This window comes from Haemorhous mexicanus, chromosome 10 (genome assembly GCF_027477595.1).
Source record: "Haemorhous mexicanus isolate bHaeMex1 chromosome 10, bHaeMex1.pri, whole genome shotgun sequence".
Lineage (NCBI taxonomy): Eukaryota > Metazoa > Chordata > Aves > Passeriformes > Fringillidae > Haemorhous > Haemorhous mexicanus.
This window is the reverse complement of record NC_082350.1, coordinates 9,979,147-9,995,147: the sequence shown is the minus strand read 5'-3', so window position 1 is coordinate 9,995,147 and position 16,001 is coordinate 9,979,147. Positions and strand designations below refer to the sequence as shown.

Here is a 16,001-nt window from a genome sequence, read left to right as displayed (position 1 = left end):
CCTCTCAGCCACCCTACCATGTCAAAAAAGACCCCAAAAAACAAAAAATAAAACAAAAGTGTGCTCCTTGTTAAAGCAAACAAAATATTTTGTACGTTATTCCAGAGAAGGAAGAAATAAGGGGGGAAAAAAACCAACTCCAAACTTACAGATTTACCCGAAATCTTTATTCCAGTGAATTATACCTCTGCCTAAACTCCTCTGAAACAGTGATTAAGGAAGATAAAAACAAGTTATTTCTTCATCCAGGACACACATGAAAGGGAAAAAAAAGTCTCTAAATGGATAGAGAAATAATAATGTGAAACGTTATGGCTTGAAATGGTTCTGTTTTTCAAAGAGAAATGTAATAGTGTCCTGGTAAATCATATTTCTGAATATTGATCCTGTTTCTACAGGAAGCTATTGTCCCTGTACCTACTGAAATCTAAGAACCCTGTACACAAATCAGTCAGTTGGTTATGATTTGCAGTGAAGGAATTAAGGCACTACAAGTATACATTTATCAGGTTGTCCTGAGCTTTTTTTTTGTTCTTTCAGTGACTTAGAATAAGAGTCTGCTTTTGGCAGAATCCTCAATATAATCAATTAAAAGCCAGTCTGTGGTTCATTCATTGGATGCCTGAGCTGTCTTGTATATGGTTACAGTGTCAGGTATCAATTATGCAAATCTGAAAGTAACCATTGCGTGCAAGCTGATGCAGGCACTCACAGGAAAAAAAAGTGAAAAAAATTAAAGATGAAAAGCCCTCCTTCTGAATCTGGGCTTTACAGGGAGGGATCTCACTTTTTTCCTGCCAAAGAATTTTTTTTTCTACCTTACAGTGAGTTCAAGCCCTGCAATGTTTGTCCCTGCATTTGCAGTCAGGCATTTAGTGCTCTGCAGACCAGGATGTGGTCATTCTGCATCCTTCTGTGATAAAAATACTTTTTTCTTTATGTTTTTGTATTTCAATCCCTCACCCCTGTGTAAGGAAGACCTGAGAATATGCATGTATGATTCCTTGGAAAGGATGGTTACTTAAATAAAAAAAAAAAAAGTCACAGTTCTTGGCATGGTGAAACACAATTAAGCCTTACCAAGCAGAAAGTTCATGATTTGAAATAAAGAAATCATATTTGCACAAGTATATATTGAATATTTTTCTGGAAGTTAACACAAGCTATGTTCTGCCTAAAGGCCTAATTATAAAAACATAAATTTAGATCAATTCCAATATAATGTGCTCTTTACATTCTTCTAAAATTTCTGATGCCTTTCACATGATTAAGATTTTATGTTAAGATATAAATCAGATTATAAACCAGTATTTAAATAATTAAAGCTTTGCTGTGACCTTCAAGATATACGGGTCAATGCAAAGGGCCATCCTTGTGGTGCTGACAGCAAGGAGGTGATGTGTTACTCGGGTGGAGATATTCTGTGTGGACTGGCAGGCACCTAAGCAACGCCCCCTGTCATTTAGTGAGATCATCAGTACCTAAAATCAGAGGACTGATAGGACTTCAGGAAAAAATAAAACCCAAGCTCTAAATGACTTCTTAGGATCTTGCTGAGCTCTTCTCTGCACCAGGGTAAATGATTCTGGGGGTGTTCATAGCTCTGCAGTTGTTGTGGTTGCTGTAAACTGGGTTTAAGGCTGCTCAATGCTCAAAGGCAAACTTTAGAACAGGGGTGACCATCCTGTGCACAAGAACCATTCCTCTGTGGCTAGACCACAGAAGGACATGAGATGTTTGGGACACAGCTGGGGTGACCTGGAAAGCCACAGGGTGCATCATGCTTCCTGTGGTGATCTGTTCTCCACCTGCCTGTCTTCCTTCTGCTTTAATCCCGCCTAGAATTAAGATTATAAGTACTTTACAAACATCTCAATTAGTTCTCTGTGTAAGCTCAAAGGGTAACTTTTAGTGAAACCTACTTCTGTATATTATGTATGGAAATATAAAATTTGCACTAAAAAATGGTAATTGTCTGCACCTTGGACAGTCACAGAACAGAGCTCAGACATGAAAGGAGGAGCTCCAGAGGAATCCCTCTTAGCAGATGTGACACACTGGGTCATAAATCTGCACCAAAAGAAGGCTCAGGCTCCAAATTCAGCATTTAGTAATAAAATTAGAGCCATCATTGCACTTGTGCTAGTGTGTGGTAGCTATAAACTATGTGTAAAAGAAAGCTATTTGATATGAGAATTGAGATTACTTAGTAGGAGCATAATTTTATTTTTTGTTGGGTGTTATGTGCCAGCCTGAACAGTGTCTGAGGGTGAGTCAGCACTCTTCTACTTTTAGATAAAAAATGTGCATTAAGAGTAACTTAGAAGGCAAAGAGGCTGGCTGTCCAGGGCTGCCATAAGCATAAGGCCAGTGGCAGGAAGCACAGAAGCAATCGTTAGAGAAGTTAATCCAGAGCCAACTGCAGTAATGGGGACAGTAAAAGTTGGGGTTTTTTTTCTTTCTTGAAAGAAGAAATGCCAGTTCTTCAAAAATAGTTTCTGGGGAAAATTTTGGGTTCTGAAAAGTGCACTAAATTTGGTGAAAAATGTTCTTGCAGCATTTTCAAAATGAAAAAAAATCTGTGTTTTAGTCGAAATTTACTTTTATTTTTGTTCTGCAAACTGTTTTTACAGGAGTCAAACATTTTCAAATGATTTTATCCTAACTGTTATGGACTGGGAAAAAACCTGCATTAACATAAGAGGTTGTCCTCATTTGGCAAAGAAAATACCTAGGAGGAGAAATGGCATTGAAATTATATTGAAACACGTGTAAGCCATATTCTTCATATTAACAACCAGTAATCTTTCCCTTCTCATCTCATCTTTGTTTGATCTGCATTTTGACTATACTGTAATTTTGAAAAGGACTGGTTCCTATTGCATAGTCATGTTGCAATCATTGTTTATTGTGTTGCTCTTATATAACACCTACTCTAGGCGTATATACTTAATTCTGATTGGGAGATTAAAAAAATATGTCATATATGAACATGCATAGTCCCAATAGGAAGTGTTTGTAACCAACTCCAAGAGACAAAACTGGTGAAATCACTGGTACAGAAGGTAAACTAGCTCAGAGAAGGAAAGCTGTTTCTGTGCCCTGTGAACAGGTGCAGTGTACAGGCACCATAGGAAAACACTGATGATGGAGGTACATGGAGCAGGATGCAAAATGTGCATCACGCAATGCCATGGTACTCAGAGTCCAGTTCAAGAGTCATCCCAAAGAAATTCTCTTCCTGGCTATGCCACCTCCTTCCTTCAGGGAATCTTGAGCAAGACATGTTTTGACGCACATTTCACTTCAAAACCCACTAACTTTTCAGTCAGCCCCCTGGCATCTGGGAGCTAGATTCTTTCTGGCTGACCAGCCTAACTTCCAGAAGTGCCCCTCTGTTAACTTACAGAATCTGACATTTTCTAACCATTCTACAGTCATTGCCCTTGGCTGAACGACCTATATTTGACTCCAGGCACATGTAAGCGTTGCCTCAGGTGGCACCCTCATTTCCCAAGCATGCACTGCAATGCAGACACAGAGCACCGCTGGATACACCTGGCACTGTGCAGCTATGGAGCATCGCTGGATACACCTGGCACTGCACAGACAGGGAGCATCGGTGAATACACCTGCCTTGCAACACGGCACTGTGCGGCGGGACCAGCGTGCCGCTGGCATGATTCACAGGGGCAGCACTGGCAGCCGGGAGATTGCCAAGGGCAAGGAACAGAAAAAGGGACGCGGTGCCAGGCTGACACCAGGTACCAGGTAGGGGGCAGGTGCTGCCCGGCCGGGGCCGTGCCCCGTCTGTCCGCGGGGCTGCAGCTGCTGCGAGGCCCACGGGCACAACCCTGTAGTGGTACCAAAGCCTGCACTTTAAACCTAATAAAACAACCGCCACAAGCCCGACGAGTGGGATGTGGAGCAGGTGGTGGAGTCACCATTCCTGGAAGTGTTTAAGAGGCGTCTGGGTCTGGCGCTGGGTGATGTGGTTCAGTTGCTTAGTGGTCACGGGGCAGCGCTGAGTGGACGGTTGGACCGCATGATTTTACAGCTCTCTTCCGACCCCGACGACGCCGTGATGCCGTGATTCCCTGCTCCCGTGGCACCGGCGGGGCTACGAACCCGCGCAGGCAGCCGCGGCCCCGCCGCCCTCACGGGACGCGCCGCCCCCCCCGCCTTGGACCCGCCCCCCTCGCGCGGCGCTGCTTTCCGCCAATCACCGGCGCCCTCCCCGCCCGCGCGCCTTGCCCGCCCTCCACTCCCCGCCCGCCGCGGCCGTGTCGGCCCGCCGGGGACGGGACATCTCGCGAGAGCGGCGGAAACCTCGCGAGAGCGGCAAGGCCCCCCTCCGCCCCCGCCCCCGGCCCTCCCGCCGCCCCCGCCCCACCGCGGCCGGATCCGAGTGTGCCGGGCGGTGGGAGGGGAGGGAAGGAAGGGAAGGAGAGCAAGGGAAGGAAGAGAAGGGAAGGAAGGGAAGGGGGGGCGCCCGGCCCTGCGCAGTGAGCGATGTTTGTCCGCCATCGCGGCGGAGGCTGAAGGAAGCGCCGCCAGCGGAGCGAGGGGCCCGCGCCGCCGCCTCTCCCGCCCGGCCCGGCCCGGTCGGCCCGGCCCCCGCGCCCTCCGCGCCCCCCCGGGGGCCGCGCTCGCAGCGAAGGTCGCCAGCGGCCTCCCCCGGCCCCGTTCCCGGGTCCACCGCCCCGCCGCGCGTCCCCCGGCTCTGCCGCCCCGCGCCGGAGGCGCCGCCGGACCCGAAGATGTCGAACCTGAGCAAGGGGACGGGCAGCCGGAAGGACACCAAGATGCGGATCCGCGCCTTCCCCGTGAGTACCGGGCCTGGGCCGGGCCGAGCGGCCTCCGCAGGCCCCGGCGCCCCGTGGGCCGCGCTGTGCGGCGGGGCCGCGGGCAGCGGGTGCGAGCGGGGCGGGGGAGCTGTCAGCCGGCCTGGGCACCCCCGGGCCCTGCGCGGCGGGGGGGAGCGTGCGGAAGGCGCTCCTCGGGGAAGCGGTGCCGCACGGAGAGTGGGAGGCGGAGGAGCTGGTCCCTGCGATTATCGCTCCCTCATCAAACAAATCAATTATGAAAATCCACGTACGGCAGTGGGGAGGGGGGCAGTGGGCACCGATTTCTTTGTTTTCAAGGAAAAGGCCTCAAAGAGGGAGCCGAAGGTTATGCGCCTTCATCAACAAAATTAGTTAGCCCCGGAAGGTGAGGGGGGGAATATTTATTTATGCCTTCTGCGGAGTTTCCTCTTGCTGAATTTATCTCTCCGCTCCGTAGAAGAGGCACTAAGTCGTATGATTATAAAATTTAGGTGGCACAATGCCAGCTGCTGAGAAGGTGCTACTATAAACATGTAGGCATAGGTAACTTCTGCAGGTTCGGTGGAGTCGTGAGCGTTCCTTCGCATTGAGTTACAGAGGGGAAGGAGCCAGATTATTAATTTGAAGTGCCATAACGCTGCTGTGTTTTGACAGTCGGTTCAATTAAAGCTTACAACAGAATAACAACTACAGCACAAGTAATGGCGTTGGGGAACGAGAGGAATAGGAAAGGTTCAGTCTACCGGAGGATTACCAGGAAGCGTGTGTGTGTGCAGCGGGGTGTGTGTTAAAAAGAAGATACTTAGTTGAGTCGCTGGCTTTTAAGGCTTAGCGTTGGCTTTTTAGGTTTACTGTGAACTTTTCAATGCTGTGTCTGATCCCAGTATGCAGTGCTGTAGAACTAATGTGCTGTGCCTTTATAGAGAAACTGGACATACCTGTTTATCTCATTTCACTGGCAAGGCATATATCAATATATTTGCTTCATCCAAACTCTTGCTGATGAAATTAGAAGAGTCTTTATAGTCTCAGCAGCCAGCTTTACAGCAATCTGAGTTATGCTGTTTTACTCTTTCCTCTGCTTTTAATCGCTGATAGTTGTATTTAGTGGTATAAGTAAAAAGAAAAAAGTGGACTGTGAGATTAGGAATTTTAGCTGATGATAGTTTTTCATTTCCATATTTCATTTATTTCTTTAAAAAGCCTTTTCCAAGAATGTCAGTTTTGGATTGTAGAAATAAAGAAGACTTCCTGCCATGGTTTGACTAACAAGCAGTAGGAAAACCTGTACAAAAATAAACCACCACGAAAGCAATGTGTATATTTTGTAACAAGCTGCACCTAAGATAGCAGTCTTTTAATTTGATAAACAGATTCATGTATTCCAACTGTGAATATGTAGCTATGGGTCAGACAACAAAGGCAGACTTGACAATGTGATAAACTGAAGCTTATATATTTCGCCTCTTCTGTTTGTGAAATTTGTTTTGCAGGGGTGAGAAATACTCTAATGGAACCCTGTTCTTAACATAAAGTTAAACATTGTCAAGTTTTTTAAAACTGTTTTTGCTAGCGTTCTCTCTTTTCAGTTGCTTAAAGAATATCTAGGTTAAAATGTGAAAAACAAAGTGTCTTCTTCCTGAAATAACTCAGTAAGTCAGAAGTCATAAAGGCCTGCAGCTGTATGGGGACATCTGTTGATAGCAACTTTCCAGGTGTCCCCTCAGATATTTTTTTTTACCTAAGACATTTTGTTGACAATCCTGTTGATAAAGTGTTTATAGAAAAGAAGCATGTACTTTGTTGAGAGATTTGGAGGGGTTTCCCTTTGTTAATTGCAGAAGTCAGCAGCTGTAGTTGATGTAAAAATCTTAGCACACATTTTGTGTATGCCTGAGTGGTTCTGAAGCTTGGTCCAGGAAATGACTTGGTGCTAGAGACTTCAGTGGGATTGTTTGTGTCAATGAGCTGCATTTTCGTGGGGAGTAGAGTCTGTGTTTAGAAAATGTGGTACTCATGCAGCAGCTATGGACCCTGGCTCCTTTGTCCCAAATATGGTGGTTCTGCTCTTTGGCTCTCAATTAAGAGTGCTTCCAGAGGTGGTTTTGTAGGCTCCTTCAATTTGTCTTCTTATTGATCATCTTTCCTCAGGAGGTCTTTCTGTTTTAGATTAGTTTGCATCTTGCATGGAGGTAGTTATTTACTGTTACATTAGGCTAGAAACAGCCAAATTGGAATGGTGGTGTTCCTGGAGCATAGCAATATTAGCATAACTTCCTTCATGCAGGTTCTGGGTTTTTCATATTTTACATTTTTATAATGTTCTTCATACTTCTGTTAATATGTTTTATAATAGCTAAAGGAATTGAGAAATAGTAACTTGCCAAACATTACCAAAGTTTACCTTTTCTACCTTATGAAAAATTTGATAGAAGTGGACCAAAACATTGGAGAAGCACCAGTCTTCTACCTGGAGATCTTAATTCTTAGGAGTTAGTTTCATTCTAGGTTTCTTTTTTATTATTCTTGTAATTGGTGCCCGATTATTGGTCGTCCCAAGTATCCATAAAGATTTGCTAGCTCCTGGTGTGTGCTGTGATGTGCTTTTTCTTACCTCAGGGTCAATGGCATGGGGTACACTGTTTTGCTTGTGCACAAGTGGGTTGTAGAGTAATCAAGAGTAACTGAGAAGAACATTTCTCTAAATGTTTACCCAGTTGTTCTTTTCCTAATTTATAGACTATCTTACTATAAAGAACTTTGTATTCTCTTGTTCATCCTGACTTAAAGATGGTGATAATCTTTGCATTAGAGCTAGTCCAGATGAGGATGCATTCTCTGAGACTTCAGACTTGAGTGTATTTCAAACCTGAGACAGTTTGTTGTATATTCAGGAAAGCAAATTCATGAGGTTGAGCTTGTGCAATTATCCTTATGTACCACCACAGAAGACTTCCAGTGTGCTACTTTCAGGATCCACTTCTGGTACTTTTAACACCTCCATGAAATCTAGCTGTTCCACATTTACCTAAGGTCTATCCAGAGATCATTCAAGGTGATGTTAAAGCCAGAAATGGAACAGTGGAAGAGGGCTTTCAGAAGACAGAAGGTTCCTTTTTCTCAAGCACTCTTCAAGCTTTGGTGTTTCAAATTCATACACACTGCAACGGATATGAATATGGATGCTAAAAATAACAATATTTCAGAAATATCATGTAATTGTCCATTATATACATTGACTGCAGTGAGTAAGTTGGGTTTTTTTAAATTATTTGGAAGAGTGCAGTGGTCTACTGATTTCATGTACATGATATGAAAATGCAGGTTTGATACATCTGCAGAACATTAATTGCACCTGTTTTGAAGAAGTGTTGGGAGTTGTTTTCTTCCAGGTTTAAAGGTGCTCTCAGGGTCTCAAAGTGGCTCTCACTCCTTAACTCTGTGAGCCCATTACTGCTGGCTACAAGAATACTTTCAAAGCTCTCAAACAAGTTTGCAGCAAATCTTGAGATGATTTAGTTGATCTGTCAAAAATGCTGCCAAAAATGGTAGGTTTGCACTTAAAACTTTTGGAGAGATGTGATTTCTGTAGGGGAGATCTAGAATGTATAAATTATGTTTCCTGCAAGTTTATGCATAAATTGTGTTTCCTGTATTTGAGCTGTTTTGCTGGGACTGGTTAGCTAGTGGAAAACTGTAGCCTTAAATGTATTTTGACGGGGATGTTGTACATCGTAAACAAAATTTGACATTTCTTACAGAAATAATTAGAATCTGGGAATTCAGAAAGCATTTGGGGAATTAGTTTTCAAAATTTAAACAAGCAACATTAAGCTGTTTTGAATGAACTTTTTTGCAAGAGCTCATTCTTCTCTCAGTGCAGGTATCATCATAAAATTGGTTGGACAGATCTTTCTGTAAGTCAGCATGATCCAGTGTAGGTTATTGGGTTTGATCATTGCAGTTGGAGGGGTTTTTTTTGAATGCTTGCAATAATTTTCCTTTCCTGCAGAGATGTCTTTCTTCTCTAGAGCAGTGCTACAAAGTAGTGTTTTGCCAGTTCTCAGAACTATTTTGGTGGATCAGTGTTACACAGTTACACTGTGAATTCTGCACAGCATTTAGAGAGATTCTACATGTGGACTTGCAGTAGAACAAGTCTTTCAATTACTTGTGTCATTTAAAAAAAATGTGTAAACTTCTGACTAGTTTTATTTGAAATACTTGTGCCCAAGGAAATTCTCATTTTGATCAATCTTGTGCAGAAAGACAGACGGCCTTTGGTTTCCTTCAGCTGGTTATCGATTGATGTTACTTCTTCCTCGAAGAAAGTTACATAAACTTAAAAGTAAATAACTCCAGCTCTTCCATGAGAAAGTATTAAGACTCATATTTTCATTGCCAGCATTCCTTTCTCCTCGATCTAACAGCCACTTGTTCTAGGCTTTGTGTAGGCAGGAGGCTTTTTTTTTCAGGGAGCACCAACTGCTTCTGTGGTTTGTTTTGAGTCTTGGGGAATTGATGATGCAAGTTGAGATGAGGTTTGTTAGATTTATGCTTCAGCCTACAACATGAAGATCTATCAATTCCAGAAGTTGATGGTCCATCTTGAACATCTTAGGGCAGATAGCCCCTAGAAAAAACACTGACGTGTGGTTAAATTTTGAAGCATTCAGGTTATGTAAGTGGTACGTGAGGATCTGCTGTGGCTTGTAACCCTCAGAGCCTGTGTGAGGTGTTGGGGAGAGCAGGGAGAGGCATGGAACGTGGGAAAAGAGTGGAATGGGGGGTGGTTTACTGCAGGATTTTTCAGCTCTGAATAAAATATTGTGAGCATACCAGGTGCTGTGAGATCACCTGGTTAACTCCATGTTTTACATGCTTGGCTTGTGAATCTTGATTACTTTGTGTTCTCAGACATATTTATGAGAGCATCTTAGCTAAACCCATGTAGCGTTCACAGTCATGAGTTCACATTCACAATTGAAATTTTGGTAGGCTTAAAAACTAGGAACAAAACACTAAAACACTCTTTCTTATTAAAAGGAAGGGGGGTTTGTGCAAATTAAGAAAAACATGGAAAGACTTGCTTACTGCACAGTTAAGCTTATGAAATCCTTGCAGTTTTTTTCTTTTTTTTTTTTTTTTTATGAAATGCTGTGAGCAAACTGAATGTCCTGATAATACATTTAGAATTTTTAAAAGGTGAGAGCACTAATTGCAGGGCAGTCTGAGTAGTTAGTTGTAGATGGGTTTTTATGTGGTTGTTTAATTTGTAACACATGGTGGATATTATCATTTAGTTTTTGTCTAATCTCGTTAGCATTCCTCAGTTCTGTAGATGTTCCGGTTTCAGTTATAAATTTTCTTGATTTTCCTTGTTAACTGGATCTTAAGTTCTGAGCAATCATCATTTGTGTTGGTATAGAGTTTTGAGGCAGTGCCTTTGCTTGGCTCAGGAAGGAGCAGTGCCATTTATGAATCTTGCTGTATTTGAAATTTGCTTGATTTTGCACAGGACTGCAAGGCTAAAGCTGAAGTGATCTGTTAGGATTTTTATACTGGCTCATTCAATCTGAGCCTTTTCAAGTGGCTTCATTAGGGTTCTCCATCCCTTCACTCAAGTTGTACAGTAATGCATTATTAAACAGGAATTACTATTTTTCCCTGGTAGTGGTAGGTAAAAGAACTCTATGAGAGTACTACAAAACTGATGAAGAGTTTTTGATATTCTACGTGAATAATTGTAATAGTAGTATGGAATGTAAAATTAGGCTTTTTTCTGTAAAGGCTAGTAAAATTTCTCAAAATATTCCTTTTAATCTGTTCTGGACAGGTACACACAGTATAAGTGACCCCATTTTTCAGAATTTCAGGCAAGTATTCTGAGGTCTTGGGCTTTGATCTGTAGGGCAGGTAGTCCAAGTGCAGGTGCTTTTAAATTTCCATCACCACGACTGATGTGCAGTGTCAGTGTCTCTGTATGTGGTGAAAACATTTTGTGATAGACTGGGACAGATTTTTCTTAAGATAGTTTGAGTGAGTCCATTCATAAAACAGAGTGATTGTGTTACAGTCTGTAATAGGTTCTTGACCTTGTACATATGCTCACTGGATCTTATCTTTGATTTCTAGTAGCTGTACAAGTGGAAAAGCAGCTCTTGAGAAGTAAGGTCATGCTTTTCGTTCTGAGTCAGGTTTTGTGGAAACACAGAGCAGGAAAGTAGCATTGTAGAAAACACTAGCCTGGCCAGACACACTTTTAATCACACGATTATTTTATTTTTCTGAAGGTCAGTTAAAGCTGGTGGAATTTAAATGACTGATGATTCTTTTCTGAAGGTGCAAGTACTGACATCTCAGCATAAGTAAATACTGTTAGATGGCTTAACAAAAGAACTTCCATATTGACTTCAACATTTTAGGAAAGGTAAAAAGTGCACTTCATACATGAGTACTGCAAGGAGGACAAAACTGTAATAAACACTTATGTGTGGATGGTGTTTGCAGTGGAGTGGCCTCAATTCTTTAATTAGCTGTGTGTAAAATCAGTGTTTGAGGGCTGAAACTGTCTTGCTTGTAGTTTAAATAAGGTATAATACTATGCAAAATGTGAGCAGATAACTTGCTTTATTGGTGTATGGTTATGAATGAGGTGCATTTGTGGAAAAGACAATTCTTGTTTAATGCTAATGAGAATAAACATTAATTAGGGCAATAACTTAAATTATACATGTGAATGATATAAAATTGGACAAGCTTATATAATAAATTCATAACATGAATTTCTCAGATTGCATGTGGTCTGAGCATAGGCTGTGCATGTTTCTTCACTTACAAAATGTAAGAAAAAATCTTTGTTGAAATAAACATTTCACTTCCACACTAGTTTTGTTTTTAAAGTGTTGATAGCATCTGAGTGGACCTGGTTTTTTATATTACATATGTGGATTTAATTTTCTGTATAGCTGTGAATTTTTTTCTTTTGCAAAAATTTCAGTGTTAGTCTTAAGTCTTGCAGGCACTGCTGATCTGTGCATCTGATCATGGTGTTTGCACTGTGTGATACAAAAATGCCCCAGAGAGAGGTTATTATCAGGACACAGTGGTATTGATTATCTGTAAATTTGTAAGAGGTTTATTAATTGTGTCTTCTCTCTCCTACCTGAAGCTGAGGAGGAAAAAAGAATCATCCTCTGTTGGCCTCTGTTTACCATAAAATTTTTTCTTTCTATTCCTATGCAAGTTTTCAAATTGTTTTGCTGCTATTTTTATGGAGGATGAATTTTCATCAAGCCCCCAAAACCTCTCAAGGCCCTTCAGCCCCACCATCTCCCTCTCTTCCTTCATCCCCCTCATCATTGATTGTGTTCCTTATTTTGAAATGACTACAGGAAATGTGTCTGCAATCTGTATAAACTGCTGTGTATTTCACAGATTTCCTCTTTACATAGTTGATTTTTGGACAATAGTAAAATACTGAGCTACTTGTAGGTTAATTGAAAAAAGCCAGAGACAATTCCTGTGGGATTTGCCTTCAGTGTTGAGTAGGTGAGGAATGGGCTATTTGTAGTTCAGGGAAGCTTTCTGAATTCAGGTCATCAAAGCTGGAAAGTTAATGAACTAATAGATTTTTTCACTTGGAGAGATGATACCCCTGAGGAGACTTGGTGCCTTCCACAGAAGGTATGGATGGGCAGAACAGCATTGCTCTTTCCTTTGGCACTTCTTAACTGGGATTGAGGCATGCAGCATCTGTCATTTTTAGGGTTGTTATAATGTTCATATTATAGAAGTCAACAATACAAAAGATTTGCCAAAAAACCTAATTAATTTAATCCTTTATTAAGTTAATATTTTTTTATTTCTACTTTTTAATGTTTGTTAGGTAATGGTCTTAAAACTTAATGGACATATGATCACATATTGAATCAAAGTTTTAGTCTGTTCTGACTAGGTTAAAAACAATATTTCTGTTAACTTAGAGTTAGGAATGATCTGAGCAGTCTGGGGTATAGTGGTGCTGCTTCTGCTGACAGTGACTTGTTGTCAGGTATGGCACTCTCAGGACAACCTGCTGCTCATCACCTGCAGTGCTGAGCTCCCACTGTTGTAAAAGGAAATGAAGAGGGTCAGGGACCTAAATCCCACCGAAATTTGAGATTTCCAGCTGTCTTCAGTCTTTGCTAGTAAATCTTGTTAGGTTATACGTAAACAAACACCTTCCCTTTCTGCTTTCAAGTCTTTGGTAAATTGGAAGTAACTCCAGTGGAAGAGGAAGGAGCCACCTTCCTTCTCCTGCAGTGTAAGAGCCTGCACATGTCCCCTTATCCCAAGTAAGCAGCTTTGAGGAAATTGCAGGTGAGTGTAATTTTTGTAGTTTGCTCACAGTCACACAGTCCTCAGGTTTTGAAGAGCTTGTCCTTGGCTCTTACAAGATTTTATTGCAGTAGAATGCTAAATGGCTTGAATGAAATTTTTAGGATTTGCCCCTGTTTGTAAATGGGAAAATGCATTCCCAGTAATTTATGATTTTTTGTGCCACTGTTTGCACTGTCTTGTCATTTCACCTTTGCCAAGAGCCTTTTTGACAGCCACAGACACACAGCTGAGTTGTACCTGTCCCTCCCTACACTTACAGATCTCCAAGATCCTACTGACAAGTGAGGGATGATTCACTGCCAGAAATCCAGGTTTTCTTTGTTCAATATTCTGCTGTTCTAATTAGCTTCAAATATTTTCTTTTAACACCAACTTTGTTTAGCATAGAAACAAAGCTATTGTATTTCTTTCAGGAACATATTTCCTCCTGTTACAAAAGCCTTTTCAAAATTTTTTTACACAGCTTTAGTTTGAAGAAAGTTGTTTTAGGATTACTACTTCTGAAGTGAGTCAGGAGGACTCTAAACTTCTCACTAGTTTTCAAAATACTGATAATAATTTTTATTCTTTTCGGTAAGACAGAGGAAGTAGGTAGATCTTTGGTGTCAAATCTTTGTTGTATTTCTTCCTCTGTTTCATTCAGAATGGATTTTTCTTGAGTTAAGCAATCCTGACACAATGCACTTTTTCCCCCCCACATGTTATTTGCACCACAAGTGACAGTACATCTACTGAAATAAGTCAAAAACTTACTTCAGGTCTGAAAATGCTCATGTTAATTTCCAAAGCTGAAAGTGAAAGATCAGACTTTGTGAACTGTGGCTTTGATCTGGACTTCAGCTCTGAATTTCCCGAGAAGTAAGAGTGTAGGCAGTATACAGAGTATATGGAGAGTATATATACAGCAGTATAGACAGCTCTTTACCCTTGTTAGTTTGAAGTGCTCTTGGGAAATCAGTATTTTCATTGCAGGTGTTTTATAATCCTCCTCTCTTTTCAGGTGCTGTAGTAATGAGCACTGTAGAAATGTCACTGAATGTTTTTGAAAAGAGCCTTGGTTAATAATGTCACTCTTTTGGCTGTTTAAGCACTTCCATTCTGTATCAGTGACAACTATCTTTTGAGCTAGAACTTCCTAGATTTAGCCTCTTAGCAGTTCAGTTCTTCTAGAAGCTTGAACAAAACCAATTAATTGTTTTCTTTTAAATACAACTTTTTAAAAAATAAGTTTCATAATGTAATGTCAGATGGGCAGAAGCTTGCATCGTGGCAGGGGAGATTTACTCATTCGCAGTGAACGCCTTTTGATATTTGAAAGGCATTTAGATTTGTCTGCACATGCTGGGGAAAAAAGATGTTATTTAAAAACTTGGATTTCTGTATTTTAATTAAATATTATTCTGGTGTCTTCTTTGGGCAAAGCATGCAACTGGTAGAATAAGCTCTTTAGTGTAAGTAGTAGCATCTTAGTTAATGTTGAAAATCAGTTTATTTTGGTGTGTTTTCTGTGTTTTTTCTCAGTATTCAACCCTTTTGGAGGACAACATTCATTAACCCATGGTGAATAAAGCATATGCTTTTTCCAAGCAATTTGAGTCTTGTGGGAAATAAGTAGCAAGGCAGATGAGTGAGGAAGAGGCAGAGTTAAGCTTGGTATAAATGATCACAGATGCAGGTGCTACCAGCTTATCCCCTCTTGTTACTTAACCTGCTGATAAAGATTTTAGAGAGAGCCTTGAACACTGGTCTGTGTGAATCCATATATATACACCAATAAATGGATGAAAAATGAGACTGGTGAGCTAGCATCCATTTTTCATTGGTCCACTCAGACAAGCAGTATTCTGCCTTTGTCTGTATTAATAAGAGTTCTTTTTTATCTGTAATAATAGAGTGACTGAAGGAGCCTTTTGTAAGTTGAACATCATAAATTGCCAAGTGAACCCATCAGTTGATTTTTGGGGAGTATAACGGTTTGTAGTTGCCCATTAGTATGAGATAGTGTTGGGAAAGTGTGCAAAGGTCTGTAAGAAGAAAGTTGTCTTTGTTCACAGAATCACCACTGTGTAACTTCATGTTTCAGTTTGTTTGCCTCTTCGGAATCTCTCTGCTTCTTGCATTTTTTTAAAGAAATGAAACAAAACCTTTATTATCTTTTGCCTTGTGTTTATCTGGTAAGTGATGTCTGCTCAAAATTATATAGTTCTTAGTCTCAGTTCAGATGAAGCAGGTGTTTGGGAGTTGTTTTTCTCAATTTTCTCCCCTTCAGCATTTTATGTTCCATAGATTTGCAAGACTAAAGATGAGGAAGGGCATTTGGGAAAAACAAAGAAACTGTTTTAAATTGAAGTTGAAATCTAGAGTGAGAGAGGTATGTTGGTAGTTCAAGATTAGTCTCATCCTTCTGAGTTGGTTCCTAAAATTTGACAGATAAATCTGATCCTTAATTTTGTTCAGTTACTTAAACATGTCAAAACTGTTGCTGCAGTATTACATGTTCTAATAAAGACTTGTTCTAAACTCTTTGTGTAGGCTGCTAAATTTTGCTGTTGTGTAGTGAAACTCCTGTCAGGCCTAGCTATAATGCAGGCAAGCGTTACATTTTGAGAGAAGAAACAAATCCTTTTTCCCTGGGATTTACTAGAAAAGGAAGTTCTTGGAGCATATTGCCTTTTGCCGTAAAGCTCAAAACCAGCCAGCCAACCTGCCTTCCTCTTCAAGCTCCTACCCCAGAGCAGCCCTTGTTTGGTGAGGAGACCAGCCTGCTCTGAGACAGTGCCTTGGAGGTAAACC

At 41.2% G+C, this 16,001-nt stretch overlaps 1 protein-coding gene across 1 annotated transcript in view; it reads left to right on the top strand.

Moving 5' to 3' along the window:
- Positions 1–4,650: 4,650 nt before the first annotated feature.
- Positions 4,651–16,001, top strand: part of CUL3 (cullin 3) — a 55,158-nt gene continuing 43,807 nt past the window's right edge. The window contains exon 1 of the mRNA XM_059855278.1: positions 4,651–4,826. Within this exon, the coding sequence (XP_059711261.1) occupies positions 4,761–4,826 (66 nt within the window). The 5' untranslated portion in view covers positions 4,651–4,760. The remainder of the gene's footprint in view (positions 4,827–16,001) is intronic.